We start from the raw sequence: 27,926 nt of genomic DNA, 5'->3' as shown, positions 1-27,926 counted from the left end.
CAAATGATACATTTTTTTAATACTTTTGTGTATTATTGAAGTATTGTAGGAGCAGCAACATTAGCAATAGACACACTTGCATGTTCATTAACAGCAGTTTTCCTTGCTTGTCTTTTCTGCGCCAACTCAAATGGGTGAACAGTACGCATATAGCCAACACACCTACACGTCTAATTGTTACGCTTCTATAATTGTTAATAAGCCAGTGTTTAGAAGCTCTAATATAAGTTGTGAAATGTACTGTTTTACAAAAACACTGAAAGAAATGTGTTATTGAGTAAAATTTAATTGTAGTTAAATGATAGTTAATTACTTGCATTCCTGAAATAAGGGGGGGGGGGGAGTTATGCATGAATAATTCCTTACTTCTCAGAAAAGATGACTGAAACGTGGGAATAAAAAGGTACATTCCAATTCGAACTGGTAAAACATCACAAGCTCACTGAAGCTCAGAGACAAAAGGTCTGCATGAAAGCATTTCATGATAATGGCTGGTCTATTCACATTTTCATAATAGGTGGTCTAATGTGTGTTTGTTTAGCACTGTTTTATGGCGTAAAATACAAGCTAAAAAGTCAATTAAAGTAATTACGTATGGCATACAATGTATTCTCAGAATAAATGTCCTGACTGCATCCATCCCTCCATCCATTTTCTTTATCGCTTATCCTCATTAGGGTCGTGGGCTGCTGGAGCCTATCCTAGCTATCTTCAGGCGGGATGCGGGGTACACCCTGAACCGGTCGCCAGTCAATCGCAGGGTACATAGAAATAAACAAGCATTCGCACTCACATTCACACCTACGGGTAATTTTAGAGTCTTCAATCAACCAACCATGCATGTTTTTGGGATGTGGGAGGAAACCGGAGAGTCCGGAGAAAACCCACCCAGGCACGGGGAGAACATGCAAACTCCACACAGGCGGGGCCGGGATTTGAACCCTGGTCCCCAGAACTGGGAGGCAGGAGGCAGATGTGCTAACCAGTCAACCACCGTGCCAGCTGACTGCATACAATGAATAAAAAAATTAGGCATTTTGACCCTTTAAAGTTCCTAACAACACACAGCCATTTTTAATACAAGGGATGCTATTCTCATCCTTTTAATGTTAACTGGAAGATTGATGTGAAAATTGAACTGCGCACAAGCTTAAGAGTTGAAAAAGAATGTCATCTTTGGTAGTCTTCTGTATTACTGGTCCTTAACGCTGAGCACAGGGTCCACAAGTTTATTGTGGACATGCATCAAACCTATAATAGCAATCACAATTGCGAAAATCAGTTGAACAGACAGTAAAAATAATGCTTCAAAATGAGTTCAGAAGTAGAAAACAAATGTGTAAGATTGGAGAAAGTCATAGGTGAGGTTTGAGCGATAGCCACATTGCTGCATTTGTACCTTTAAAGTATTTCACAGTTTTGACTCGTAGCTCTAGCGTGGCGTCCTCATCACATACAAAGATGGTGTGCGGATGCTGCTGGAACGCTGATACTGTCCACATGTGGTTCACTCCTTCTTCGATAGCTTTATACAGAGCAAAGGCTTTGTGTGCGCCAGTGATCAGAATCATTACCTAGGAAGAGGCAAATCATCTTTATTAATTCATCCCACATACAGTGGTTACGGAAAGTATTCAGACCCCCTTAAATTTTTCTCTATTATATTGCAGCCATTTGCTAAAATCATTTAAGTTCATTTATTCCCTCACTAATGTACACACAGCACTCTATATTGACAGAAAAAAACATGGTGGACAGCCATTTTCAGGTCTCTCCAGAGATGCTCAATTGGGTTTAAGTCAGGGCTCTGCTTAAGGTGCTGTGTGTACATTAAGGAGGAAAACAGAACTTAAATTATTTTAGCAAATGGCTGCAATATAACAAATAGTGGCGGCACGGTGGCCTACTGGTTAGAGCGTCAGCCTACTGGTTAGAGCGTCAGCCTCACAGTTCTGAGGACCCGGGTTCAATCCCCGGCCCTCCCTGTGTGGAGTTTGCATGTTCTCCCCGTGCCTGTGTGGGTTTTCTCCGGGCACTCCGGTTTCCTCCCACATCCCAAAAACATGCATTCATTGGAGACTCTAAATTGCCCGTAGGCACGACTGTGAGTGCGAATGGTTGTCTGTTTGTATGTGCCCTGCGATTGGCTGGCAACCAGTTCAGGGTGTACCCCGCCTCCTGCCCGATGACAGCTGGGATAGGCTCCAGCACGCCCGCGACCCTGGTGAGGAGAAGCGGCTCAGAAAATGAATGGATGGATAACAAATAGTGAAAACATTAAGGGGGTCTGTATACTTTCCGTACCCACTGTAGCACATTTCATCCACAAGGTAACTCAATGTGCTTTACATGATTAAAAGCATTTAAAAACAAAGAAAAAAATCAGCTTATAAACATTTAAAACAAAACCAAAAAAAAAAATTTAAACTGCATACAGTGCAAGAAATATCATTTAAAAGTGGACTTAAAAACATGCACACTTGGGGCTGACGTCACTTCTGTTGGCAACTTATTCCATTTGTGTGCACCATAATGGCTAAATGCTGCTTCACCATGTTTGCTTTGGACTCTGTGCTCCACTATTTGACCTAGTCTGTCGATCTCAGAGCCCTACTGGGTTTATATTCCATTAGCATTTCATTCATGTATTCAGGACCTAAACCGTTTAGTGTTTTTTAGACCAGTAGCAGAAGTTTAAAATCTATTCTAAAGCTGACTGGAAGCCAGTGTAAAGACTTTAGAATTGGAGTAATATGCTCTGACCTGTCACTGATGGTGTAGTGGTACACTCGCCTGACTTTGGTGCAGGCAGCGTGGGTTCGGTTCCCACTCAGTGACGGTGTGAATGTGAGTGTGAATGGTTGTCCGTGTCTATATGTGCCCTGCGACTGACTGGCGACCAGTTCAGGGTGTAGTCCACCTTTCGCCCGAAGTCAGCTGGGATAGGCTCCAGCGTCCCGTGACCCTAACCAGGATAAGCGGTGTTGAAAATGGATGGATGGATGCTCTGAACTCTTTGTTCTGGTCAGAACCCGAGCTGCAGCATTTTCAATGAGCTGCAGCTGTTTAATGCTCTTTTTAGGGAGTCCAGTCAGAAGACCCTTACAATAGTCAAGTCTACTTGAGATAAAAGCATGGATGAGCTTCTCCTGGTCTGCTTGACAAATGCAAGCCTTTACTCTTGTGTTCTTCAGATGGTAGAAGGCAGTTTTAGTAATTGATTTGATATGACTTTTTAAAGTCAGGTCGGAATCTATCAGAAAACCAAGGTTTCGGACTTGGTCTTTGGTTTTTAAAGTGAGTGACTCCACGTATTTATGAACAGCAATCCTCTTTTCTTTATTGCCCAAAACAATTATCTCAGTTTTGTTGTTTTAAATTAAGAGAAGTTTGGCTCATCCAGTTATCTTTTTTAGACAGTGACACAACACCTCAATTGAACTGTAGTCATCTGGAGACACTGCTAGATATAACTGTGTGTCATCTGCATAGCTGTGATAGTCAAAATTAAAGTTCTGAAGAATTTGACCGAAGGGTAGCATATACAGGCTGAACAGGAGGGGTCCAAGAACAGACCCTTGAGGGATCCCATAGGTCATTGCCATTTGATGAGATTGAACACTTTCAATGGTTACAAAATAACTCCTTTCCTCCAGGACAAAAGCCCTGTGTTTGTTTTAATTCCTCATTTTAAAAAAGACAATTTAAGCAACTGGTTTTTCCTCAGGCGGCACGGTGGACGACTGGTTAGAGCGTCAGCCTCACAGTTCTGAGGACCCGGGTTCAATCCCCGGCCCCGCCTGTGTGGAGTTTGCATGTTCTCCCCGGGCCTGTGTGGGTTTTCTCCGACACTCCGGTTTCCCCCCACATCCCAACAACATGCATTAATTGGAGACTCTCAATTGCCCGTAGGTGTGAATGTGAGTGCGAATGGTGATTGGCTGGCAACCAGTTCAGGGTGTACCCCGCCTCCTGCCCGATGACAGCTGGGATAGGCTCCAGCACGCCCGCAGCCCTAGTGAGGAGAAGCGGCTCAGAAAATGGATGGATGGATGGTTTTTCCTCATGTTTTGGAGATTGTAGGGTGAAAGCTACAGCAGGCTACGAGTGTGGACTGAATGGGTTGCAACATGGGGGAAATGAAATGCCAGTATTTTGAGGTTAATAACCTGTCAGCAACATAATAAGGGAAAAAAACCGAACTTGTTCATTTCTGGAACAGTGAACTTGGTTTAAAATTTTGAATTATGAACTGAGTTAGTTAATTTTTGGAGCGGTGAAATTAATTTCTTTTGAACTAGTTTGCATCGAAAAATAATTTTCTCAACACTGACGTTACTTACATCAGAGCTGCCAACGCAAATTTTTTTTATTCCAGAACAATGTCCAAATTTGTCTGAATTTCCATTTTTTTTTTTATTTTGTCAAGAGCATTTAATAAATTATGGCATCAATATTTGTCATTTTAATGTTTTTATTCCATCAACCTTTTAATGGTGGATACAGCTGCGGCCTGAATCAAAGTGAGTGATATGATAAGAACGACATAAGCCTTCGACGTTCTGTCAACAAAATATATGTCTATGGATTAAAAAATCTGTTTTCAACCCTGGTAAAAAATAAAAATTAAAAAAATTAAAAATAATTTTAAAAAAGGCTGTTAAAGCAGATGAATCAGAACTCAAATGTCAAAATTAAAACAGCGCTCTTGTTTGCAAATAAACATTGCTGATAGAGTGAATTGGATAGTTTATGTATGGACAATCGTTTTGGTTTCTATTTTGTGCAATGTACTTCTACATGTAAGAAGAAGAAATGTAATTAAGTTTTCTCTTGCATGCTATTTATATTACATATATATCAGAATCAGTACTTCGGTTTCCTCGCACATCCCAAAAGCATGCATGTTAGGTTGATTGAAGAGACTAAATTGCCTGTAGGTGTGAATGTGAGTGCAAATGGTTGTTTGTTTATATGTGCCCCTCGATTGGTTAGCGACCAGTTCAGGGAGTACCCCACCTCCTGCCCGAAGATTTTTTTTTACTGCGTGCAGTGCTTAGATTCTGCCACTCTGCTCCCTCCCGTCAGTGCCGGGCCGTCCTCCTCCTAGTGTGTCCACACACGCGCACACAACACGTCCTCTCCATCGCTCGTTGAAGTTTTAGAGAGTGCATTTCAATGTTTTACTGTTGTGTAATTTGCATTTTTGCGCACTAAACATATGCAACTGTTAACACCCATGTCCACCATTATCGACAGTGCATCCAGAAAGTATTCACAGCGCTTCACTTTTTTTTTTTTTTTTTACATTTTGTTTTATGTTACAGCCTCATTCCAAAATGGAATAAACTCCTTTTTCCCTCTCAAAATTCTACACACTACACCCCATAATGACTGTATTTTTTGGGAGGAGATTTTTGCATATTTATTAAAAATAAAAAAACAAACAAAAAAATCACATGTACATAAGTATTCACAGCCTTTGCCACTAAGCTCATGTTTCCACTGATCATCCTTCAGAGGTTCCTACAGCTAAATTGGGGTGCACCTGTGGTAAATTCAGTGAATTGGACATGATTTGGAAAGGCACATGCCTGTCTATATAAGGTCCCACTGGTGACAGTGCATGTCAGAGGACAAACCAAGCATGAAGTCAAAGGAATTGTCTCTAGACCTCCGAGACAGGATTGTATCGAGGCACAAATCTGGGGTAGGGTACAGAAAAAATTCTGCTGCTTTGAAAGTTCCAATAAGCACAGTGGCCTCCATCATCCATAAATGAAAGACGTTCTGAACCACCGGGACTCTTCCTAGAGCTGGCAGCCCGTCTAAACTGAGCAATGAGGGGAGAAGGGCCTTCGTCAGGGAGGTGACCAAGAACCCGATGGTCACTCTGTCAGAGCACCAGCCATGCTTTGTAGAGAGAGGAGAAACTTCCAGAAGGACAACCATCTCTCCAATCAGGCCTGTATGGTAGAGTGGCCAGACAGAAGCTTAGTAAAAGGCACATGGACTTTGCCAAAAAGCACCTGAAGGAGACTCAGACCTTGATAAAGAAAATTCTCTCGTCTGATGAGACAAAGATTAAACTCTTTGGCGTGAATGCCAGGCATCATCTTTGTAGAAAACCAGACACCGCTCATCAGCTGACCAATACCATTCCTACAGTGAAGCATGGTGGTGGCAGCATCATGCTGGTGGGATGTTTTTCAGCGGTAGGAACTGGGAGACTAGTCAGGATTGAGGGAAAGATTAATTCAGCAATGTACAAAGACATCCTGGATGAAAACTTGCTCCAGAGTGCTCAGGACCTCAGACTGGAGCAAAGGTTTACCTTCCAACAGGACAACAGCCCTAAGCAGACAACACAACAAAGGAGTGGCTTCAGGACAACTCTGTGAATGCCGTTGAGTGGCCCAGCCAGAGCTCAGACTTGAATCCGATCAAACATCTCTCGAGAGATGTGAAAATGGCTGTGCACCGACGCGCCCCAGCCAACCCGATGGAGCATAAGAGGTGCTGCAAAGAGGAATGGGCGGAACTGCCCAAAGATAGGCGTGCCAAGTTTGGGGAATGATATTCAAAAAGAGTTGAGGCTGTAATTACTGCCAAAGGTGCATCAACAAAGTATTACGCAAAGGATGTGAATACTTTTGTACATGTGATGTCTTAGTTTTTTATTTTATTTTGCGAAAATTTCAAAAACACTTTTTTCATGTCATTATGAGGTGTTGTGTGTAGAATTTCTAAGAAAAAAAATGAATTTATTCCATTTTGGGATGATGCTGTAACATAAAATCTACAAAAAGTGAAACCCTGTGAATACTTTCCACATGCACAGGAATATAAGACTTCAAGACAGCGTTTTAAAGTTGTGTAAGTTGAATCTTTGTGGAAAAAAGTACATGCTATTGCAAGCTACAGGGCACAAATGACTGCAGTCTGCAGGAGTTGCCTTTTAACGTCAGCTGTATTTTTAAAAACAAAATATTTCTACCCCTCCTTGAGCCGTCACCTTATTATGGTGGAGGGGTTTGTGTGTGCCAATGATCCTAGGAGCTAAGTGCTTTATGCCAATGGCAGGGTCACCCATGGAAAACAGGTCCTAGGTGAGGGACCAGACAAAGTACAGATCAAAGATCCCTTATGATGATGAAAAATATTGGATCTTGTTTTCCCTCACTCAGATGTAGGTTACTGGGGCCCCCCTCTGGAGCCAGGCCTGGAGGTGGGGCTCGAAGGTGAGCGCCTGGTGGCTGGGCCTGGACCCATGGGGCCTGGCCGGGCACAGCCCGAAAGGGTAACGTGGGTATCCACTTCCCAGGGACCTTGGCAATCCGATCCCCGGCTACAGAAGCTGGCTCTACGGATGTGGAATATCACCTCTCCGGCGGGGAAGGAGCCCGAGCTGGTGTGCGAGGTCGAGAAGTTCCGACTAGATATAGTCAAGCTTGCCTTCACACATGGCTTGGGCTCTGGTACCAGTCCTTTCGAGAGGGGTTGGACCCTATTCTTCTCTGGAGTTGCCCACGGTACGAAACGGCAAGCAGGTGTGGGCATACTTTTTGCTCCCCTGGCTCAGCGCCTGTACATTGGGGTTCACCCTGGTGGACAAGAGGGTAGCCTCCCTCTGCCTTCGGGTGGGGGTGGGGGTGGGGGGGGGTGGATCCTGACTGTTGTCTGTGCGTATGCACCAAACAGAAGTTCCGAGTACCCACCCTTTTTGGAGTACTTGGAGGAGGTGCTGGTGAGCGTTCCCGCTGGGGAATCCATCGTTCTGTGAGGCCATGGAGAAATACTTCCTGACAGCTTCGAGGAAATTCTGGTGTACCATCTGGTGTCTCAGGAGGGGGAAGCAATGCATCATCAACAATGTGTATAGTGGGGATAGGGCGCTGCTGACTTCAACTCGAGACGTTGTGAGTAGGTGGGGAGGATACTTCGAAGACCACCTCAATTCCACCGACACGCCTTCCCATGAGGAAGCACAGTCTGGGGTGTATGCGGTGGGCTCTCCTATCTCTGGGGTTGAGCTCACCGAGGTGGTTAAAAAGTTCCTCGGTGGCAAGGTCCCAGGGTTGGATGAGATAAGCCCGGAGTTCCTAAAGGCTCTAGATATTGTGGGGATGTCCTGGTTGACATGCCCCTGCAACACTGCGTGGACATCGGGGACAGTGCCTCTGGATTGGCAGACTGGGGTGGTGGTCCCCCTTTTTAAGAAGGGGGACCGGAGGGTGCGTTCCAACTACAGGGGAATCACACTCCTCAGCCATCCTGGTAAGGTCTATTTTGTGTTTTGTGGACTTGGAGAAGGCGTTCGACCGTGTCCATCAGGGAGTCCTGTGGGGGGTGTTTTGAGAGTATGGGGTACCGAACCCACTGATACGGGCTGTTGGGTCCTTGAACGAATGGTGTCAGAGTTCAGATTAATTTTAAGTCTGTTTCATTTCCAGTGATGGTTCAACTCCGCCAAGGCTGCCCTTTGTCACCGATTCTGTTCATAACTTTTATGGACGGTTTAAAAGAGTTAAATGTTTAGTCTTTTAAACCGTGCCAACAAATGTATTTACTTGTAATTTGATTTATTGCAGGTGACACGGTGGACGACTGGTGGACCTGGGTTCAAATCTGGCCTCCCCTGTGTGGAGTTTGCATGTTCTCCCCGTGCATGCATGGGTTTTCTTCCCCCAGATCCCCAAGACATGCATGGTGAACTCATTGAAAATGCAAAATTGTCCGTAGGTGTGGATGTGAGTGTGACGCGAATGCTTGTTTGCAAGTTCGCCCAAAGTCAGCTGGAATAGGCTCCAGCACACTTTTTCCCCTCGTGAGACTAAGCGATAGCAAAAATAGAGACATGGATGGATCGGCTATGCAAATTGAAACATTGAGGTCTGGACCTTTGCCCTGACCCCTCAGAATTTTGATTCAGTGAAGACTTTAAATTGCCCATAGGTGTGAATGTGACTCCAAATGGTTGTTTGTTAACAGTGGGAATGGAAAGTATTCAGACACCCTTAAATTTTTCACTCTTTGTTATATTGTAGCTGTAGCGGACATGCCACGCAAAAGATGCCACCCAGCACCCCAACCTCGCACTCCCGCCGCTCCTCCCCGAGGTAGACGAGAGAGACTGGCAAGACGTAATGTTACACGCAGACTCTAATCGAATCAACGCTATAAACCATCAAAAACAAGACACACACATTTGCTTTGACATCCCGACGCTAAGTGAATCACGGCTGCCTGGCACGTCAAAGCAGAGACCCAAGGATGCAGAGTTAGCCCCCGGACACCAAGTTAATTAACTCCCCGCCAGTCGAAGGAGCGCACCAACAAAGGTGTCTCCACTCTGTTGAGTACCACCACTTGGGAGTTGGAACAGGCAACATCGACACCCACGGGCGACGGAACGACACTACAGACATGGGTTCATAAGACAGTCTGTGACTCGACTGGGAGTTAATATTTTAAGAACTTTACGTGAACGCCACTAGTAACTGTATTCCTGCAAACTTGAATGTCTAACGTCGAATATGTTGTTAACTGAACCAGATGAAATGTTTCACCCCACACCACAAATGTCACATGGAAAATAGTAATTTTCTCCACACCACACAACATTTGAAACATTCATCACAGGTATGAAAGAGGATGAGCATGGAACAATGCAGGGTGAGGAAATGGTCCCGTTATCTTAAATCCAATAATTAATATTTTTTTCCACTGGTTTTAAGACGCAAAATAATCCTAAAATGGAAAATGACGCCAAAAGGCAGTCCAGCCCCTCTGTGTTCGCGAAGGTGGTAGAAAAGGAGGGGATGTGGTGGAAAAAACCCCTTCTTGTCCCGCGCCGGCCATAAAAGGGGCCAGAGCTGGGACCAGTGGAGAAGCTTTTGGGAGTTTTGGTGGAAAGGTTTTCCTTTGGTCTCACCCCAACCAACTCGCCGATGACCAGGCCAGGCAGGACACCTACTTCACCCGAGGTGGCAAGAACGCAACGGATGCTCCCCGGCTGCAGAGCCTCCTGCAAGCGCTCCGAGCCACCCTGCTTGGGGGCCGAGCTCAGTCCAAGGGAACGGACGTTTGGCAAACAGAGACACCCGTGAGACGTCCTGCCTGGGAGCTCGTTGGCCTCCTGCGTTTCCTCTTTTCCTTCCTTCCTTCTGTCGAATCCACCCGTTCCCGGTGTGGACCGGGGCGGCCGAACACTCGGGAGCCAGACTCGCCTGCTTCAAACGTGTTCCAGACACGCAAGTCCAACATTGCGGCCTACTACAAGTACAGATTAGTGCATATTTGGGTTTAAATTCTGCATTCACTACACGCCCATTCTGCTAATCTCACGTCACAAATCCCTTCCTTCGCCAACCCCCTTTTATTATAAAAATTTTATATGAAATTCACCACTTGCATCATTGTTTTGTGTGACTGGGTTCGGAACGAAACCTCTGGAAAGTCTAGAACTAAAAGTTTCTAAAGTGTAGCCACCTTCTGATAAGAGACTGATTAAAAAGGTTTGTCACCTCAAGTTAATCTTGTAATGATATGACATGGCGCCCCTCATATATATAAAATATCTTGATTTATAACGCTGTATTTTAACCTGGAAGTGACGCAGGCGCCGCTTCCAACTCATCGTGTCCTTCTAAATTAAGCACAATTCTTATTTCATCCATAATCACTACACAGCCATTTTCTAAAATCATTAAACTTCGTTTTTTCCCCTCATTAATGTACACACACCACCCCATATTGAAAGAAAAAAAATAATTGTTTAAATTTTTGTAGATTTATAAATAAAAAAAACGTGAAATATCACACAGCCATAAATATTCAGACCCTTTGCTGTGACACTCATATTTAACTCGGGTGCTGTCCATTTCTTCTGATCATCCTTGTGATGGTTCTACACCTTCATTTGAGTCCAGCTGTGTTTGATTATACTGATTGGACTTGATTAGTAAAGCCACAAACCTGTCGATATAAGACCTTACAGCTCAGCGTGAATGGCAGAGTAAATGGGAATTATGAGGTCAAATATACTGCCTGAAGAGCTCAGAGACAGAATTGTGCCAAGGCACAGATCTGGCCAAGGTTACAAAGAAATTTCTGCTAAACTTCAGGTTCCTAAGAGCACAGTGGCCTCCATAATCCTTAAATGGAAGACGTTTGGGACGACCAGAACCCTTCCTAGAGCTGGGCGTCCGGCCAAACTGAGCAATCAGGGGAGAGGAGCCTTGGTGAGAGAGGTAAAAAAGAACCCAAAGATCACTGTGGCTGAGCTCCAGCGATGCAGTCGGGAGATGGGAGAAAGTTCTAGACAGTCAACCATCACTGCAGCCCTCCACAAGTCGGGGCTTTATGGCAGAGTGGCCTGACGGAAGCCTCTCCTCAGTGCAAGACACATGACAGCCCGTATGGAATCTGCTAAAAAAACACCTGAATGACTCCAAGATGGTGAGAAATAAGATTCTCTGGTCTGATGAGACCAAGATAGAACATTTTGGCCTTAATTCTTAGCGGTATGTGTGGAGAAAACCAGGCACTACTCATCACCTGTCCAATACAGTCCCAACAGTGAAGCATGGTGGTGGCAGCATTATGCTGTGGGGGTGTTTTTCAGCTGCACGGACAGGACGACTGGTTGTAATCGATGGAAAGATGAATGCGGCCAAGTACAGGAATATCCTGGACGAAAACCTTCTCCAGAGTGCTCAGAAGGTTCACCTTCCAACAAGACAATGACCCTAAGCACACAGCTAAAATAACGAAGGAGTGGCTTCAGAACAACTCCGTGACTGTTCTTCGATGGCCCAGCCAGAGCCCAAACTTAAACCCAATTGAGCATCTCTGGAGAAACCTGAAAATGGCTGCTCACCATCCAACCTGACAGAACTGGAGAGGATCTACAAGGAGCAATGACAGAGGATCCCCAAATCCAGGTGTGAAAAACTTATTGCATCATTCCCAAAAAGACTCATGGCTGTATTAGCTCAAAAGTGTGATTCTACTAAATACTGAGCAAAGAGTTAAAAATTTCAACAATTCCGTTTTTTATTTCCCTGTCAATATGGGTTCTTGTGTGTACATTAATGAGGGGGGGGGGAAACTTAAATGATTTTAGCAAATGGCTGCAATATAACAAAAAGTGAAAGATTTAAGGGTGTCTGAATACTTTCCATACCCACTGTATATGTGCTCTGCGACTGGCTGGCAACCAGTTCAGGGTGTACCCAGCATCTCGCTCAAAGATAGCTGGGATAGGCTCCAGCACGCCCGCGACCCTAGTGAGGATAAGTGGTATGGAAAATGGATGGATGAATGGCTTTATTGCATATTTTGAAAGAAGCTATATTCTTACTTAAAATCTAGTTTAGTCCCTTGTATTAAGTCAAACAACCTGATGCATGTTTTGTTTATTTTTAGTCAACTCTTTTTTTTATGTTTGCTTTATTTTAACTTAACATGGGCCATGTTTATTAATGTACCAAATTATCTATATTGTGTTTAAAAGTAAAATAGATTGTGTTCAATGGAAAAAAAAATTTTTTATCTACCCCTATTTTTCCAAATAACACATTTTATAGCTGTAATTGCACAACTGTGATACGGCAGTATTTTTGCTTTAGCAACATCAATCAATACCGATACCGATAGCTGATACCGTCCCATGCCTAGTGGCTTTCTTCACGAGTGAGGGAAGAATGGAATGACTTTCTTTGTCAATTGGCTCAAAGAGAGACTTCATCAGTACTCTTTCTGTTGTAGAAATTAGGATATATTTGTGATTAATTGTATGACATTGTTTGGTACTGTTACTGCTGTCTCCAATTAAATGACCACTTATATTCACACACAACTGTTATTTCTGTTATCTGCTGGTTCCAAGGGTTGTCTTTGAAAGACAAGAACTGCCGAAACAGCATTGACAAAGTGTGCTCCAAGATAATCGAAGTCAAGCAGAGAGACTTTGTAAAGGGAAATTCACTGATTGGTGATAAATCCTTTAACGAAACTAAAACAAAATTCAAAAAATTAAAGACACACCAAGCTACTGGAAAGGCTGACCCTTGCATCTGCGCTGTTAATGAAAAGAAGATAGAGAAATTAAGGATTAAATATCTTTTTTTTTTTTTTTTTTTTTTTTTAGCTGTGCCTCAATTATTCTGTTGAATTAGGCACTGTATACGTAAATCTTTTTTTTTTTTTTTTTTTTTTTTTTTTAGCAACTGAGTCCCCCTTCTAATACTAAAATAAAACCTGTTGAGTATTGTACAAAAGCAAATTTGTGAACACAATTTCAGTAAATTCCATCTGACCTCCTTGGCATCCATGACAGTGCCTACTCCAACAGTCAGAGCCATGGTAGGAACCTTGGAGAGGTCGTTTCCAAAGAACCGAGCATTTGCCACAATGGTGTCCTTGGCTAGCGTCTTTACTCTGGTTCTAGAGACAAGACTGGATCCGGGCTCATTAAATGCTATGTGGCCATCAGGTCCAATACCTGCAAAATGTGAAGAACGAGGAGAAATACTGAGCTAGAGAGGGTTCATGTTTCAACAGAGACACCAAAAATAAAAATAAAGAAATGAAAAACAATGTCTGACCTCCAACAAACAAGTGGATTCCTCCAGCCTCTGCAATCTTTTGCTCGTAGGCCTGACACTCTGCTTCCAAGTCCTCTGCGTTTCCATCCAGGATATGAGCATTGGCGGGATCAATGTCAATGAACTTGAAAAAGTTGTTCCACATGTAGGAGTGGTAGCTCTCGGGGTGGGCACGAGGTAGACCTAAACAGCAAAACAGCAAGAGGTACAGTAGAAAAAAAGTGCCAAACCTTTTTGGTTTTTACAGCAGCGTAGTGCTGGGCGATACGGCGATATACAGTGGGTACGGAAAGTATTCAGACCCCCTTCAATTTTTCACTGTTATATTGCAGCCATTTGCTAAAATCGTTTAAGTTAATTTTTCCCCCTCAATGTACTCACAGCCCCCCATATTGACAGAAATAAAACGGAATTGGTGAAATTTTAGCAATTTATTAAAAAAAAAAACGGTATATGTGCTCTGCGACTGGCTGCCATCATGTCTTCCCTCACGACATCCATCAACCTTCTCTTTGGTATTCCTCTAGCTCTCTTGCCTGGAAGCTCCATCCTCATCATCCTTCTACCAATATACTCACTATTTCTCCTCTGGACGTGTCCAAACCATTAAAGTCTGCTCTCTCTACCTTTGTCTCCAAAACATTGAACCTTGGCTGTCCCTCTGATGAGCTCATTTCTAATTTTATCCAACCTGGTCACTCCCTAGAGCGAACCTCAACATCTTCATTTCCGCCACCTCCAACTCTGCACATCCTACCTGTGGGGCATAGCCACTAATCACATTACACATAACACCCTCAATTTCAAATTTCAGCCTCATCACTCGATCTGCTACTCTTTTCACCTCCAAGACATTCTTAGCCAACTCTTCTTTTAAAATAAACCCGACTCCATTTCTCTTCCCATCTACACCATGGTAAAATAATTTAAACCCTGCCCCTAAACTTCTAGCCTTACTGCCTTTCCACCTGGTCTCCTGGACACACAATATATCAACCTTTCTCCTGATCATCATGTCAACCAACTCCCGAGATTTTCCTGTCATAGTCATAGTCCCAACATTCAAATTCCCCACATTCAGCTCTAGGCTCTGTGCGTTCCTCTTCTCTTTCTGCCGGTATGGAATTCTTTGGATGAACGCTCATATTTGTTTGGCAAGGTTTTAAGCCGGATGCCCTTCCTGACGCAACCCTCTGCATTTATCCGTGCTTGGGACCGGCCTACAGTTTGCACTGACTTGTGCCACCCATAGGGCTGCAATCGAATAAAATCAAATAAAAATGATTCATGTGTCGCAGCGCGGGTTCCTGCATTGTAAAAAATACCCTGAACGCTCCCCGTGTACCTTGCAGTATGTGACATACAGCACCTGAAATAAGTATTTAACACGTCACCATTTTTCACATTAAATATATTTCCAAATGTGCTATTGACATGTAGATTTCACCAGATGTTGGGAACAACCCAGGTAATCCATACATACAAAGAAAGTAGAACAAATAAGCTCAGAAAATAAGTTGTGTGTAATAATGTGAAATGACACAGGGAAAAAGTATTAAACACGCCAACTGGTATTTATTTAATACTTAGTACAAAAGCCTTTGTTTGCAATGTCAGCTTCAAGATGCCTCCTTTATGGAGAAACTAGTTGCATGCATTACTCTGGTGTAATTTTGGATCATTCCTCCACACAAGCAGTCTTCAAATCTAGAAGGTTCCGTGGACTTCTTTTATGGACCTTGAGTTTCAGTTCTTTCCATAGGTTTTCGATGGGATTCAAGTCAGGTGACTGGCTGGGCCATTCTAGCAGCTTTATTTATTTATTTTTTTAAACTAATTGAGCGTTTCCTTGGAAGTATTTTTTGGATCATTATCCTGCTGAAATGTTCGCCCTCGTTTCATTTTCATCATGCCCAGATTATCGCGCTACTCGTCACTTTAAACTGCATACACTCCTTGAAGTCTCTGCGCCCTTTGCACAATGGTCATTGCACCGGACGATTGCAATATTAGTCATTCGAACTGCTCTAAGTCCGAGAGGACTCTGCATCTTTTGTACAATTGTAAAAATAAAATAAAATAAAACGTAAAAAATGTACCGGCATTACCAGATAACTATTAACCCTTTATTGCTCAGTGACTGTTTTTTTGTCAATATCTTTATGTCTCAAAAGTGTTCTCTGTCTGTTGTCGTACTAAAGCGGCTCCAACTACCGGAGACAAATTCCTTGTGTGTTTTTTGGACATACTTGGCAAATAAAGATGATTCTGATTCTGATGCTTGTAGATGGCAGCAGATTTTTGGCATAACTGTCTCGGTACATTTGCCCATTCAACCTTCCTTCACTAATTTGAAGTTTACCAGTACAATTTGCTGAAAAGCAGACCAATACCATCATGTTTCCACCTCTGAACTTCACTGTTGGTATGGTGTTTTTAGGGTGATGTGCAGTGCCATTTCTCCTCCAAACGTGGTGTGCATTATGGCATCCAAACAGTTCAGTTTTGTGCTCATCTGCCCGAACAATATACTCCCTGTTCAGCTGAACTCTCAGATGTATTCACAAACATCCTAAACACCTCCTTGAGTCAGGGTGTTCTTCCCACGTGATTCAAAAGCCACCACAATCATCCCGGTCCCGAAGAAGTCAGCTCCCTCCTGCCTCAATAACTACAGTCCAGTAGCGCTCACCCCCATCCTGATGAAGTGCTTCGAGCGGCCTACCACCGCACTTCGATCAACACTTCGATGTGCAACTGGGTGCTGGACTTTCTGACAGGGAGACCGCAGGCAGTATGGGTCGGCAGCAACACATCCAGCACCGTCACTCTGAACACGGGGGCCCCTCAAGGTCCCCTCTTCTTCACCCTGCTGACCTATGACTGCCGCTTCACCACCTGTCATGACGTGGAGAGGTTCTCCCAGCCAGTTGCTGCAACTTCCGGAATCGCCGTACGGATATCGATTGCCGGTGACATAGAGCTGAGGTCCGGAGACGTGACACGAAAAGCATGACTGAGATGGGAAAAGAAGATGACGACAGGCGAAAAACGTCTTCCACACCCGCGAAGCGACCCCACAAATGAGTCTTTCACATCTTTAAAGAGATATTTTGGCCCACTCTTCCTTCCAGAATTGTTTTAATTCAGAAAAAAAAAAAATGCAGGGTTTTCGAGCACGAACTTCCTTTTTAAGGTCATGCCACTGCATTTCAATCGGATTCAATTCTGGACTTTGACTAGGCCACTCCACAACCTTTTCTGTTAAACAGCAGAATTTATGGTTCCATCAATATACAGCAAGTCGTCCAGGTCCTGAAGGAGTAAAGCATCCAAAGACCATCACACTACGACTACCATGTTTGACTGTTGGTATGACATTGGGGACAGTGCCCCTGGATTGGAAGTCTGGGGTGGTGGTCCCCCTTTTTAAGAAAGGGGACCGGAGGGTGTGTTCCAACTACAGGGGAATCACGCTCCTCAGCCTCCCTGGTAAGGTCTAAGCCGAAAGGCGAAGCTCTCAAATTTACTGGTCGATCTACGTTCCTACCCTCACCTATGGTCACGAGCTGTGGGTCATGACCGAAAGAACAAGATCCCGGATATAAGCGGCCGAAATGAGTTTCCTCCGCAGTGTCTGGGCTCTCCCTTAGAGATAGGGTGAGAAGCTCGGTCATCTGGGAGGAGCTCAGACTAGAGCCGCTGCTCCTCCACATTGAAAGGACCCAGATGAGGTGGCTGGCATCTGATTCGGATGCTTCCCGGATGCCTCCCTGGTGAGGTGTTCCGGCCACGTCCAACCGGGAGGAGACCCCGGGGGACAACCCAGGACACGCAACCTTCATCGCCGCGCTGACAAGCGCAGAGGGCAGAAGCACAGAGCCCGTGCCCCGAAACTACACTTTTGTGCGTGTGTGGAGTAGCTTGCGGAGGAAAGATCCGCCCGGAAGGAACTGCGGCGCAAGTTTTCTCTGAGCCCGTGACGAAAACCGTCACCAAGGCGCTTCGGCCACCCTACTCCTCCTGTTCTTTGTTTTTCCTTTTTTTCCTCCTTTTTCTTCATATACACCTGTTCACCCCCCTCCTGGAGCCATCACCTTATCGTGGTGGAGGGGTTTGTGTCTCCCAATGATCCGAGGAGCGAAGTTGTCTGGGGTTTCACGCACCTGGTAGGGTCACCCATGGCAAACAGGTCATAGGTGAGGGACCAGACAAAGCACAGCTAAAAGACCCATATGAGGAACAAAACAAATGGATTTTTGTTGGTGGTGATGGTTTCCCTTGCCCAGACGCGGGTAATCAGGGCCCCCCTCTCGAGCCAGGCCTGGAGGTGGGGCTCAAAGGTGAGCGCCTGGTGGCAGAACTTTGCTCATGTTCCAGGGAAGGGGGGGGACAGTGAGCTCGAGTGGACCATGTTCCGTGCCTCCATTGCTGAGGCGGCCGACCGGAGCTGTGGCCGTAAAGTCGTCGATGGCCGTCGTGGCGGCAACCCCCGAACCCGTTGGTGGACACCGTCAACCTGAAGGAGGAGTCCTAGCCGTCCTTTTTGGCCTGTGGGACTCCTGAGCCTGGCCAAGCAGAATGCAGCATTGGTGGTCGCTGAAGAAAAAACCCGAGCATTGGAGGAGTTCGGTGAGGCCACGGAGAACGACTTCCGGACGGCTTAGAGGAAATTCTGGTCCACCATCCGGCGTCTCAGCAGGGGGAAGCAGTGCACAATAAACACTGTATATAGTCGAGATGGGGCGCTGCTGACCTTGAGTCGTGACATTGTGAGTCGGTGGGGAGAATACTTCGAAGACGCCTTCCTGTGAGGAAGCAGAGTTTGGGGTGTCTGAGGCGGGCTCTCCTATCTCTGGGGTTGAGGTCACCGAGGGGGTTAAAAAGCTCCTCGGTGGCAATGCCCCTGGGGTGGATGAGATTCGCCCGGAGTTCCTAAAGGCTCTGGATGTGGGAGGCCTGCCCTGGTTGACACGCCTCTGCAACATCACATGGACATATGGGACAGTGCCTCTGGATTGGCAGACTGGGGTGGTGGTCCCCCTTTTTAAGAAGGGGGACCGGAGAGTGTGTTCCAACTACAGGGGTGTGTTCCGACTACAGGGGGATCACACTCCTCAGCCTCCCTGGTAAGGTCTATTCAGGGATGCTGGAGAGGAGGGTCTGTCGTGAAGTCGAATCTCAGATTCAGGAGGAGCAGTGTAGTTTTCATCCTGGCCGTGGAACAGTGGACCAGCTCTACACCCTCGGCAGGGTCCTTGAGGGTGCATGGGAATTTGCCCAACCAGTCTACATGTGTTTTGTGGACATGGAGAAGGCGTTGGACCGTGTCCCTCGTGGAGTCCTGTGGGGGGTCCTTCGGGAGTATGGGGTACCGAACCCCCTGATATGGGCTGTTCGGTCCCTGTACGACCAGTGTCAGTCAGAGTTTGGTCTGCATTGCCGGCAGTAAATCGGACTCGTTTCCGGTGAGGGTTGGACTCCGCCAAGGCTGCCCTTTATCACACCATTCTGTTCATAACTTTGATGGACAGAATTTCTTGGCACAGCCGAGGCGTAGAAGGTGTCCAGTTTGGTGGGCTCAGTAATGTATCTTTGCTTTTTGCAGATGATGTGGTTCTGTTGGCTTCATCAGGCCATGATCTCCAACTCTCACTGGAGCGGTTTGCAGCAGTGTTAAGCGGCTGGGATGAGAATCAGCACCTCTAAATCTGAGACCATGGTCCTCAGTCGGAAAAGGGTGGAGTGCCATCTCCAGGTCAGGGATGAGATCCTTCCCCAAGTGGAGGAGTTAAAATATCTTGGGGTCTTGTTCACAAGTGAGAGAAGAATGGAATGAGAGATCGACACGCCTCGGGATCCGCCTCGGAAGAGGTGAAGGAGGTGGCTGTGGAGAGGGAAGTGTGGGCTAAAGCTAATACCCCTGCGACCCGACCTGGGATAAGTCGAAGAAGATGGATGGATGGATGGAATATAAGAATACATTTTATTAATATAGTCAGCTCAAAGGAATGTAAAGTTATCAATGTCTGTCATAATGTGTTGCGTTTTTGTTAGCACATTCAGGACAAAAGTCCTGTTTTGGTTTTAATTCGTCATTTTAAAAAACACCATTCGAGCAACAAGTTTTTCCTCATGTTTTTTAGAGTGTAGGGTGAAAGCTGCAGTTGGCTACTGGTGTGGGCTAAATGGGTGGCAACAATGGGGAAATGTAATGCCAGTATTTTGAGTGAAATAGCCCATCAGCAACATACTGGAGGGGGAAAAGAAAAGAGAAAAAAAAAGGAAAAAAAAAAAAAAAGGAACTTTTTGGACCGGTGAACCCGGTGACCCGAGAGAGCAGCAATGCGTGGGTGGTGAACTCACAATTTAAAAACATGAACTATGAACTGAACTATGGTTCATTTTTGGAATGATGAACTACAACCCCATTTCCAATGAAGTTGGGAGATTGTCCGTCCATCCATCCATTTTCTACCGCTTATCGGGGTCGGGTCGCGGGGGCAGTAGCTTTAGCAGGGACGCCCAGACTTCCTTCACCCCAGCCACTTCATCCAGCTCTTCCGGGGGGGATCCCGAAGCGTTCCCAGGCCAGCCGAAGAATGTAGTCTCTCCAGTGTGTCCTGGGTCGTCCCCGGGGTCTCCTCCCGGTGAGACGTGCCCAGAACACCTCACCAGGGAGGCGTTCGGGAGGCATCCGAACCAGATGCCCCAGCCACCTCATGTGGCTCCTCTCGATGTGGAGGAGCAGCGACTCTACTCTGAGATCCTCCCGAAATGACCAAGCTTCTCACTCTCTCTCTTAGGGAGAGACTGGACATCCTGCGGAGGAAACTCATTTCGGCCGCTTGTATCCGGGATCTTGTTCTTTCGGTCACGAACCACAGCTCGTGACCATAGGTGAGGGTAGGAACGTAGATCGACCGGTAAATTAACACCTGTATTATTTCACATAAATATATGTTGCAGTTGATTAAAAAAATAAATAAGTAAATCATTCATCATAACTTTCTTCCAAGCCCTAGTCTTCCAGCCCTAGTCTACTGTCTGTAGAGAAAAATATTGAAATATGGTCCTCTCCCAAAGTATTGCAACGGCAAGGTCATTTGCTTTTTGTTGTGTACTGAAGACAGATGAATAAGAGGCAAAATTTCAGAATTTCAGCTTTCATTTCATGGTATTTACATCTGGATGTGTTCAACAACTCAGGACAGAGCAACTTTTGTTGGAAGTCACCCAGTTTTTAAGTGAGCAAAAGTATTGGAACAGACATTATGAAATTAACTTAAAAGTGAATAACATTGAATATTTGGTGGCATAACCCTTACTTGCAATGACTGCAACAAGCCTGCGAGCCATTGACTTCACCATACTGTTGCATTCTGCACTCTTTCAGTTCTAGTATGTTTCTGGGGGTTTCTCCTTCCAGTCACCTCTCTTCAGGAGGTAAAATGCAATGCTCGATTAGGTTAAGGTCCAGTGGTGGACTTGGCCAGTCTAAGATCTTTTACTTTTTCCCCCTGATGAAGTCCTTTGTTGTGTTGGCAGTGTGTTTTGGGTCATTGTCTTGTTGCATGATGAAGCGTCTCCCAATTAGTTTGGATGCATTTTTCTGTAAATTGTCAGACAAAATGGTTTTGTAGACGACAGAATTCATTCTGCTGCTACCATCATGAGTTACATCATCAATAAAGACTAGTGAGCCCGTTCCAGAAGCAGCCATGTAAGCCAAAGCCATGACATTACCTCCACCATGCTTCACAGGTGAGCTTGTATGTTTTGGAACATAAGCAGATCCTTTCTTTCTCCATACTTTGAGATTTCCATCACATTGGTAGAGGTTCATCAGTCCAGAAAACTTTGTTCCAAAACATGTGACTCAGCTCTGTACTTTGAAAATCCAATATGGCCTTCCAATTCTTTTTGCTGATGAGTGGTTTGCATCCTGTGGTATGGCCTTAATATTCTATCGAAATCTTCTTCAAACAGTGGATTGTGATACCGTCACCCTGGCCTGTGGAGGTTGGCAAACCAATTTAAAGAAAAATGCATCCAAACTAATTGGAAGAAGCTTCATCATGCAACAATACAATGAACCAAAACACACTGCAAACCCAACAAAAGACTTCATCAGGGGGAAAAAGTAGAAGGTCTTAGACTGGCCAAGTCCATCACCGGACTTTAACCCAATAGAACATGCATTTTACCTCCGGAAGAGGAGACTGAAGGGAGAAACCTTTCAGAAACAAACAAACTGAAAGAGGCTGCAGTAAAGGCCTCGAAAAGCATTTCAAATTTAGAATGCAACAGTCTGTTGAAGTCAATGGGTCACAGGCTTGATGCAGTGATTGCAAATAAGGGTTTTGCCATCAAATATGGAAAACAATATTCAATTCAGTATTCACTTTAAGTTAATTTAATAATGTCCGTTCCAATACTTTTGCTCACTTGAAAAGTGGTTGGTTTCAAACAAAAGGTGCTCTGTCCTGAGTTGTCATATTTATCTTTTGATCTGAAACTCAAATTTCTGCAGTAAACAACAAAAACAAAGTAATTGACCTTGCCGTCCGAATACATTTGGAGCGGACTGTACATGATGGTAAGCAGCTATACAGGGACCGGGTACTGGAAATGAATTAGTACATCACTGGTGCAACGTCACTTGAGAAAACGGGCCTATAAATTTAAAAGTACATTAATATAATAAATATTTGGAAGTCCCACAATGGGAGCATTTCAGCAGCACTGGTGAATACAGGAAATACAAAAAGAGCATGCAAGAGAAGACATCTGGGTGCAAATGCATCAGCCATTACAAGGGCGATGTAATAAAAACAAAATAACAAATACTGAAGCCATAATTTATTAACCGTTACAATAAGAGTGTAATGATTATGTTGTGAAATTTAGGAGTATGCAGAATTCTTTTTATCATAATTTTGTTATCATTATTATATATTAATTTTATTTGCCCTCTGTAATGTTTTTGACATAGTGTAATTTTAAAAATATGGAAATTCAGACAAATTGTTCTGGTAGGTACAGAAAAAAAAAAGTATTTAGTCAGCCACCAATTGTGCAAGTTCTCCCACTCAAAAAGATGAGTGTAATTTTCATCATAGGTATACTTCACCTATGAGAGACAAAATGAGGAAGAAAAAAAAAATCCAGAATCACATTATGATGATTTTAAAAGAATTTATTAGCAAATTATGATGGAAAGTAAGTATTTGGTCAATAACGAAAGTTCATCTCAATACTTTGTTATATACCCTTTGTTGGCAATGACAGAGGTCAAATGTTTTCAGTAAGTCTTCCCAAGGTTTTCACACACCGTTGCTGGTATTTTGGCCCAATCCTCCATGCAGATCTCTTCTGGAGCAGTGATGTTTTGGGGCCGTCGATGGGCAACACAGACTTTCAACTCCCTCCAAAGATTTTCCATGGGGTTGACATCTGGAGACTGGCTAGGCCATTCCAGGACCTTGAAATGCTTCTTACGAAGCCACTCCTTTGTTGACCGGGCAGTGTGTTTGGGATAATTGTCATGCTGAAAGACCCAGCCACGTTTCATCTTCAATGCTCTTGCTGATGAAAGGAGGTTTTCACTCAAAATCTCACGATACATGGCCCCATTCATTCTTTCCTTTACATGGATCAGTTGTCCTGGTCCCTTTGCAGAAAAACAGCCCCAAAGCATGATGTTTCCACCTCCATGCTTCACAGTAGATATGGTGTTCTTTGGATGCAACTCAGCATTCTTTCTCCTCCAAACACGACAAGTTGAGTTTCTACCAAAAAGTTCTATTTGGTTTAATCTGACCATTCTCCCAATCCTCTTCTGGATCATCCAAATGTTCTCTAGCAAACTTCAGATGGGCCTGCACATGAACTGACTTAAGCACGGCACTGCAGGTTTTGAGTGGCGTAGTGTGTTACTGATTGTAGCCTTTGTTACATTGGTCCCAGCTCTCTGCAGGTCATTCACTAGGCCCCCCCGTGTGGTTCTGGGATTTTTGCTCACCGTTCTTGTGATCATTTTGACCCCACAGGGTGAGAGCTTGCGTGGAGCCACAGATCATGGTAGGGAGGTTATCAGTGGTCTTGTATGTCTTCCATTTTCTAATAATTGCTCCCACAGTTGATTTCTTCACAGCAAGCTGCTTACCGATTGCAGATTCAGTCTTCCCAGCCTGGTGCAGGTCTACAATTTTGTTTCTAGTGTCCTTTGACAGCTCTTTGGTCTTGGCCATCATAGAGTTTGGAGTGTGACTGTCTGAGGTTGTGGACAGGTGTCTTTTATACTGATGAGTTCAAACAGGTGCCATTAATACAGGTAACGAGTGGAGGACAGAGGAGCCTCTTAAAGAAGTTACAGGTCTGTGAGAGCCAGAAATCTTCCTTGTTTGTAGGTGACGCAACACTTATTTTCCACCATAATTTGCTAATAAATTCTTTAAAAATCAGGCAATGTGATTTTCTTTCTCATTTTGTCTCTCATAGGTGAGGTATACTTATGATGAAAATTAATCATCTTTTTAAAGTGGGAGAACCTGGGCAATTGGTGGGTGACTAAATACTTTTTTGCCCCACTGTAATTTCAATAAGTTGGTCGGTCTGCAGTCATAGCCACAAATTAAATGTTATTCATATAGTATTAATAGTTTCATAATTAATAATTGGTGGGTTTGATTTATTTTTAGCGGCACGTTGGCCGACTGGTTAGAGCGTCAGCCTCACAGTTCTGAGGTGCGGGGTTCAAGCCCCGTCCCCGCCTGTGTGGAGTTTGCATGTTCTCCCCGTGCCTGCGTGGGTTTTCTCCGGGCACTCCGGTTTCCTCCCACGTCCCAAAATCATGCATTAATTGGAGACTCTAAATTGCCCGTAGGCATGACTGTGAGTGCGAATGGTTGTTAGTTTCTATGTGCCCTGCGATTGGCTGGCAACCAGTTCAGGGTGTACCCCGCCTCCTGCCCGATGACAGCTGGGATAGGCTCCAGCATGCCTGCGACCCTAGTGAGGAGAAGCGGCTCAGAAAATGGATGGATGGATGGATTTATTTTTATAGTTTAATAAATGTAAAGTGTTTTGTGTTGCATTTTTTTTGTATGTAAAGTGCTTAGAAATAAAGTTTAGTTTCCCCCCCCCCCCAGTGTTTCGGCCTAGGTTCCTCATTCTTGGTTTTCAGTTTCAGTCAAGAATTTTCATTTCAGTGCATCACAAACACACAAGCTTACATAGTTACATACATGCAAGTATACATACATACATGATGTACATTATTATTATTGTTAAGTGTACATTAGTACACTTCTACACATCCCCTAACAAAACGTGGACGGGGAAAAAAAACAAAGGGGAAAAAAAACATTTCCGACAGCGCAAAACTTTCACTCATGTTAATGTACTTTGTAATTACATTAACATGAGTGGTCAGCAAAACATACATACATACATAAATGTTGTTCTCCATGTCCCCTTGGGGCACAGGTGTCAAACTGGTGGACCGAGGGCCAGATCCGGCCCACCACATCATTTTATGTGGCCCGCGGAAGCAAATCAAAATTGCTCATTGTGTTCTGGTGTAATACCCTTGAGATATTTGCAAACATTTTTTGTTACCAATCCCCCTTTGAAAAGAAATGTAATACTTGAAAAACATGTTTTTATAGGCTTCTGATTTCAAAACGGGTTATTCCGTATACTGTATGTAATTACAGTATAGGAGGTAATCTTTCATTTATATAGGTTCACAGTCGTAGCGGCCCTCCGAGGGAAGTCATAACTACGATGAGGCCCGTGACAAAAATGAGTTTGACACCCCTGCCTTAGGGGCTCTGTACTCATCAGCTTTTAACTCACCAACATATTCATCCATGTTGAATGTTTTCACAAATGTGAACGATAGAGCGCCACATCTGTAATATTCAATTAACTTCTGGTAACAGCCATATGGAGTGCTCCCTACAAGAAAAAGAGGCACATATTTTCTTTAATTTATTATGCTCATTCCAATCCCGAAGGAGAAATCTAACAGATTCGTTTTATGTATATTTGCATTGCACACCACACAGAACCAGATCACACATGCAGCCATATATGCATGGAGAGATGACAGCGTGAATGTGCCTTGCTAAAGAGCACCTTGACAGCAGTCCGGAAGCAGACGAGCATCTCTGCGGACATGAACACAAGACATCCACCGCAAAGATACCTACCTGTAGGAAGACCGAGGGTGAAGAAATTGCTGGCGCTGGGTTTAAACTGGATTATTCTGTTCCGAATATATTTGGCTGCCCACTCACTGGCCAGGTCATAATCGTCCAGAATCACCAACCTCATTGTGTCCACTGTACTAAATAAACAAGAGTTTGGTGAGATAACCATTCAATTCAACCCGAACCCTCAAACTAACTTGTGGCTAAAGCGGTTTGTTTTAGTATGGACTAAAACAATTCTCCCAAATAAAATCTATTTTCAGATGTTAGCATCGTCGCGCTGCTCAAGTCAGCAAGCTATGAGAGGAACTCGCTCGATGTATTATAAACTCTTAACATAGTTTGTAATGACTCGATGAGATTCCCCAAACTCGTCTGGCACAACAGGATAGCATGTGTCAAACGTGGCGGGTGTTTACCAGATGAAAAGTCCTGCCGATCAACAAAGTGGTATTTTTTTGCTCCATAAATCAGGTGACGCCAAGACTGTCACGTGATCAGCAGCTGCCCACGTGACTTGTAGGACATGGCATTACGGTAATTAAAATAAATAAATACATAAAAACTGGCGTTGCAACACAAAATATCCATGAAAATGCAGCAGCATATTAAGATCACTTGAATTATATTATTGGTTTTATTACATTTGGAGATTCTGTTCCTTTCTGGCCTGTTTGGTTTTGTACACGTATTTTCTTCCTTTCAACGGTATATGAATAATAAAATCTGTTTTAGTAATGCTTCATTTATTTCGTTATTTTTACCTTTATCAATGCCCAGACCCGTCTCCTGACCTCAGTCGAGGGGCACATCAAATTCAGGGTAATGAGTTATCATTACCCGACAGACTATAGCCTTCATATTTTCGATAAACCCTTAGCCTGCTCGATACTAAGCTGAAACACGTAATCATCATGTTAAACCTAACCGACAGCAATTATGACCAGCGACAACACCAGTCCTAGGGTCAGCCCAAGGAGACGGGTCTGCCAATACCTACCTGGTAGTTCGTCACTGGCAGCAGCTCTTTACCTGTCAGTGTAAATGTGATCTCCTCAGAGAAGGCTGAGGGCCAGCACAGAGCAACAGACTACTACTATGTTAGAACTGCAACACATCATTTGGAATTTGGCCATGGTCCTCAGTTGGAAAAGGGAGGCCTGCCCTGTCCAGGTCAGGAGATCCTGCCCCAAGTGGAGGAGTTCAAGTATCTTGGGGTCTTGTTCATGAGTGAGGGAAGAAAGGAACGGGAGATCGACAGGCGGATCGGTGCAGCCTCTGCAGTGATGCGGACTTTGTATCGATCCGTTGTGGTAAAGAAGGAGCTAAGCCGATAGGCGAAGGTCTCAACGTAGGTCGATCTACGTTCCTACCCTTACCTATGGTCACGAGCTGTGGGTCGTGACCGAAAGAAGGTCCCGGATACAAGCGGCCGAAATGAGTTTCCTCCGCAGGGTATCCGGTCTCTCCCTTAGAGATAGTGTGAGAAGCTCGGTCATCCGGGAGGATCTCAAAGTAGAGCCACTGCTCCTCCACATTGATAGGAGCCAGATGAGGTGGCTGGCGCATCTGATTCGGATGCCTCCCGGACGCCTCCCTGGTGAGGTGTTCCGGGCACGTCCCACCGGGAGGAGACCCCGGGGACGAGCCAGGAGACGCTAGAGAAACTACGTCTCTCGGCTGGCCTGGGAACGCCTCGGGATCCCCCCAGAAGAGCTGGATGAAGTGGCTGGGGAGAGGGAAGTCTGGGCGCCCCTGATAAAGCTACTGCCCCCGTGACCCGATCTCGGATAAGCAGTGGAAAAATGGATAAATGATTTTAGTTCTCAAGTTGGCAGACTACTGATGGAATTATACTGTATGCATTTGTACATAAATATACATATATACGTGGCCCCTCTTCAGCATTTCTTAAATTTAGCCTAAGATCATTTAATAGCGTTTTTAACTGTGGTTCCTTTAAGAGTTCATTTTTTTTATTCTCTGTATGGCTAAGACATACGGGTAAGTAAAATTGGCAATATGGCTTCTTGAATTTTAATTGAATACCTTTTGAAGTCAAATCAATTGAATATTCTTGAAGGGCACGTCTCTTCCC

General features: G+C 44.5%; 1 protein-coding gene across 3 annotated transcripts; it reads right to left on the bottom strand.

The window, feature by feature from the left end:
- LOC133487677 (glucosamine-6-phosphate isomerase 2) lies at window positions 1-26,339 on the bottom strand. 3 transcript variants are annotated; one of them, XM_061794648.1, is made up of 7 exons: window positions 26,248-26,339; window positions 25,829-25,965; window positions 25,473-25,574; window positions 13,611-13,793; window positions 13,323-13,507; window positions 1,400-1,574; window positions 1-1,251 (listed from the first exon to the last, which is right to left on the bottom strand). In XM_061794648.1, the coding sequence occupies exons 2-7, from the start codon at window positions 25,950-25,952 to the stop codon at window positions 1,193-1,195; spliced, it is 828 nt and encodes a 275-aa protein (XP_061650632.1). In that variant the 5' UTR covers window positions 25,953-25,965; window positions 26,248-26,339; the 3' UTR covers window positions 1-1,192. The 3 variants fall into 3 exon arrangements, with proteins under 3 accessions (XP_061650632.1, XP_061650634.1, XP_061650631.1); XM_061794650.1 differs by having other exon boundaries at window positions 25,829-25,960; window positions 26,248-26,328; XM_061794647.1 differs by lacking the exon at window positions 26,248-26,339 and having other exon boundaries at window positions 25,829-26,241.
- Window positions 26,340-27,926: the final 1,587 nt, after the last annotated feature.

The sequence above is a fragment of the Phyllopteryx taeniolatus genome, chromosome 13 (genome assembly GCF_024500385.1).
Source record: "Phyllopteryx taeniolatus isolate TA_2022b chromosome 13, UOR_Ptae_1.2, whole genome shotgun sequence".
Lineage (NCBI taxonomy): Eukaryota > Metazoa > Chordata > Actinopteri > Syngnathiformes > Syngnathidae > Phyllopteryx > Phyllopteryx taeniolatus.
Note: the sequence above shows the minus strand (reverse complement) of the source record. Positions and strands in the feature narration are given on the sequence as shown.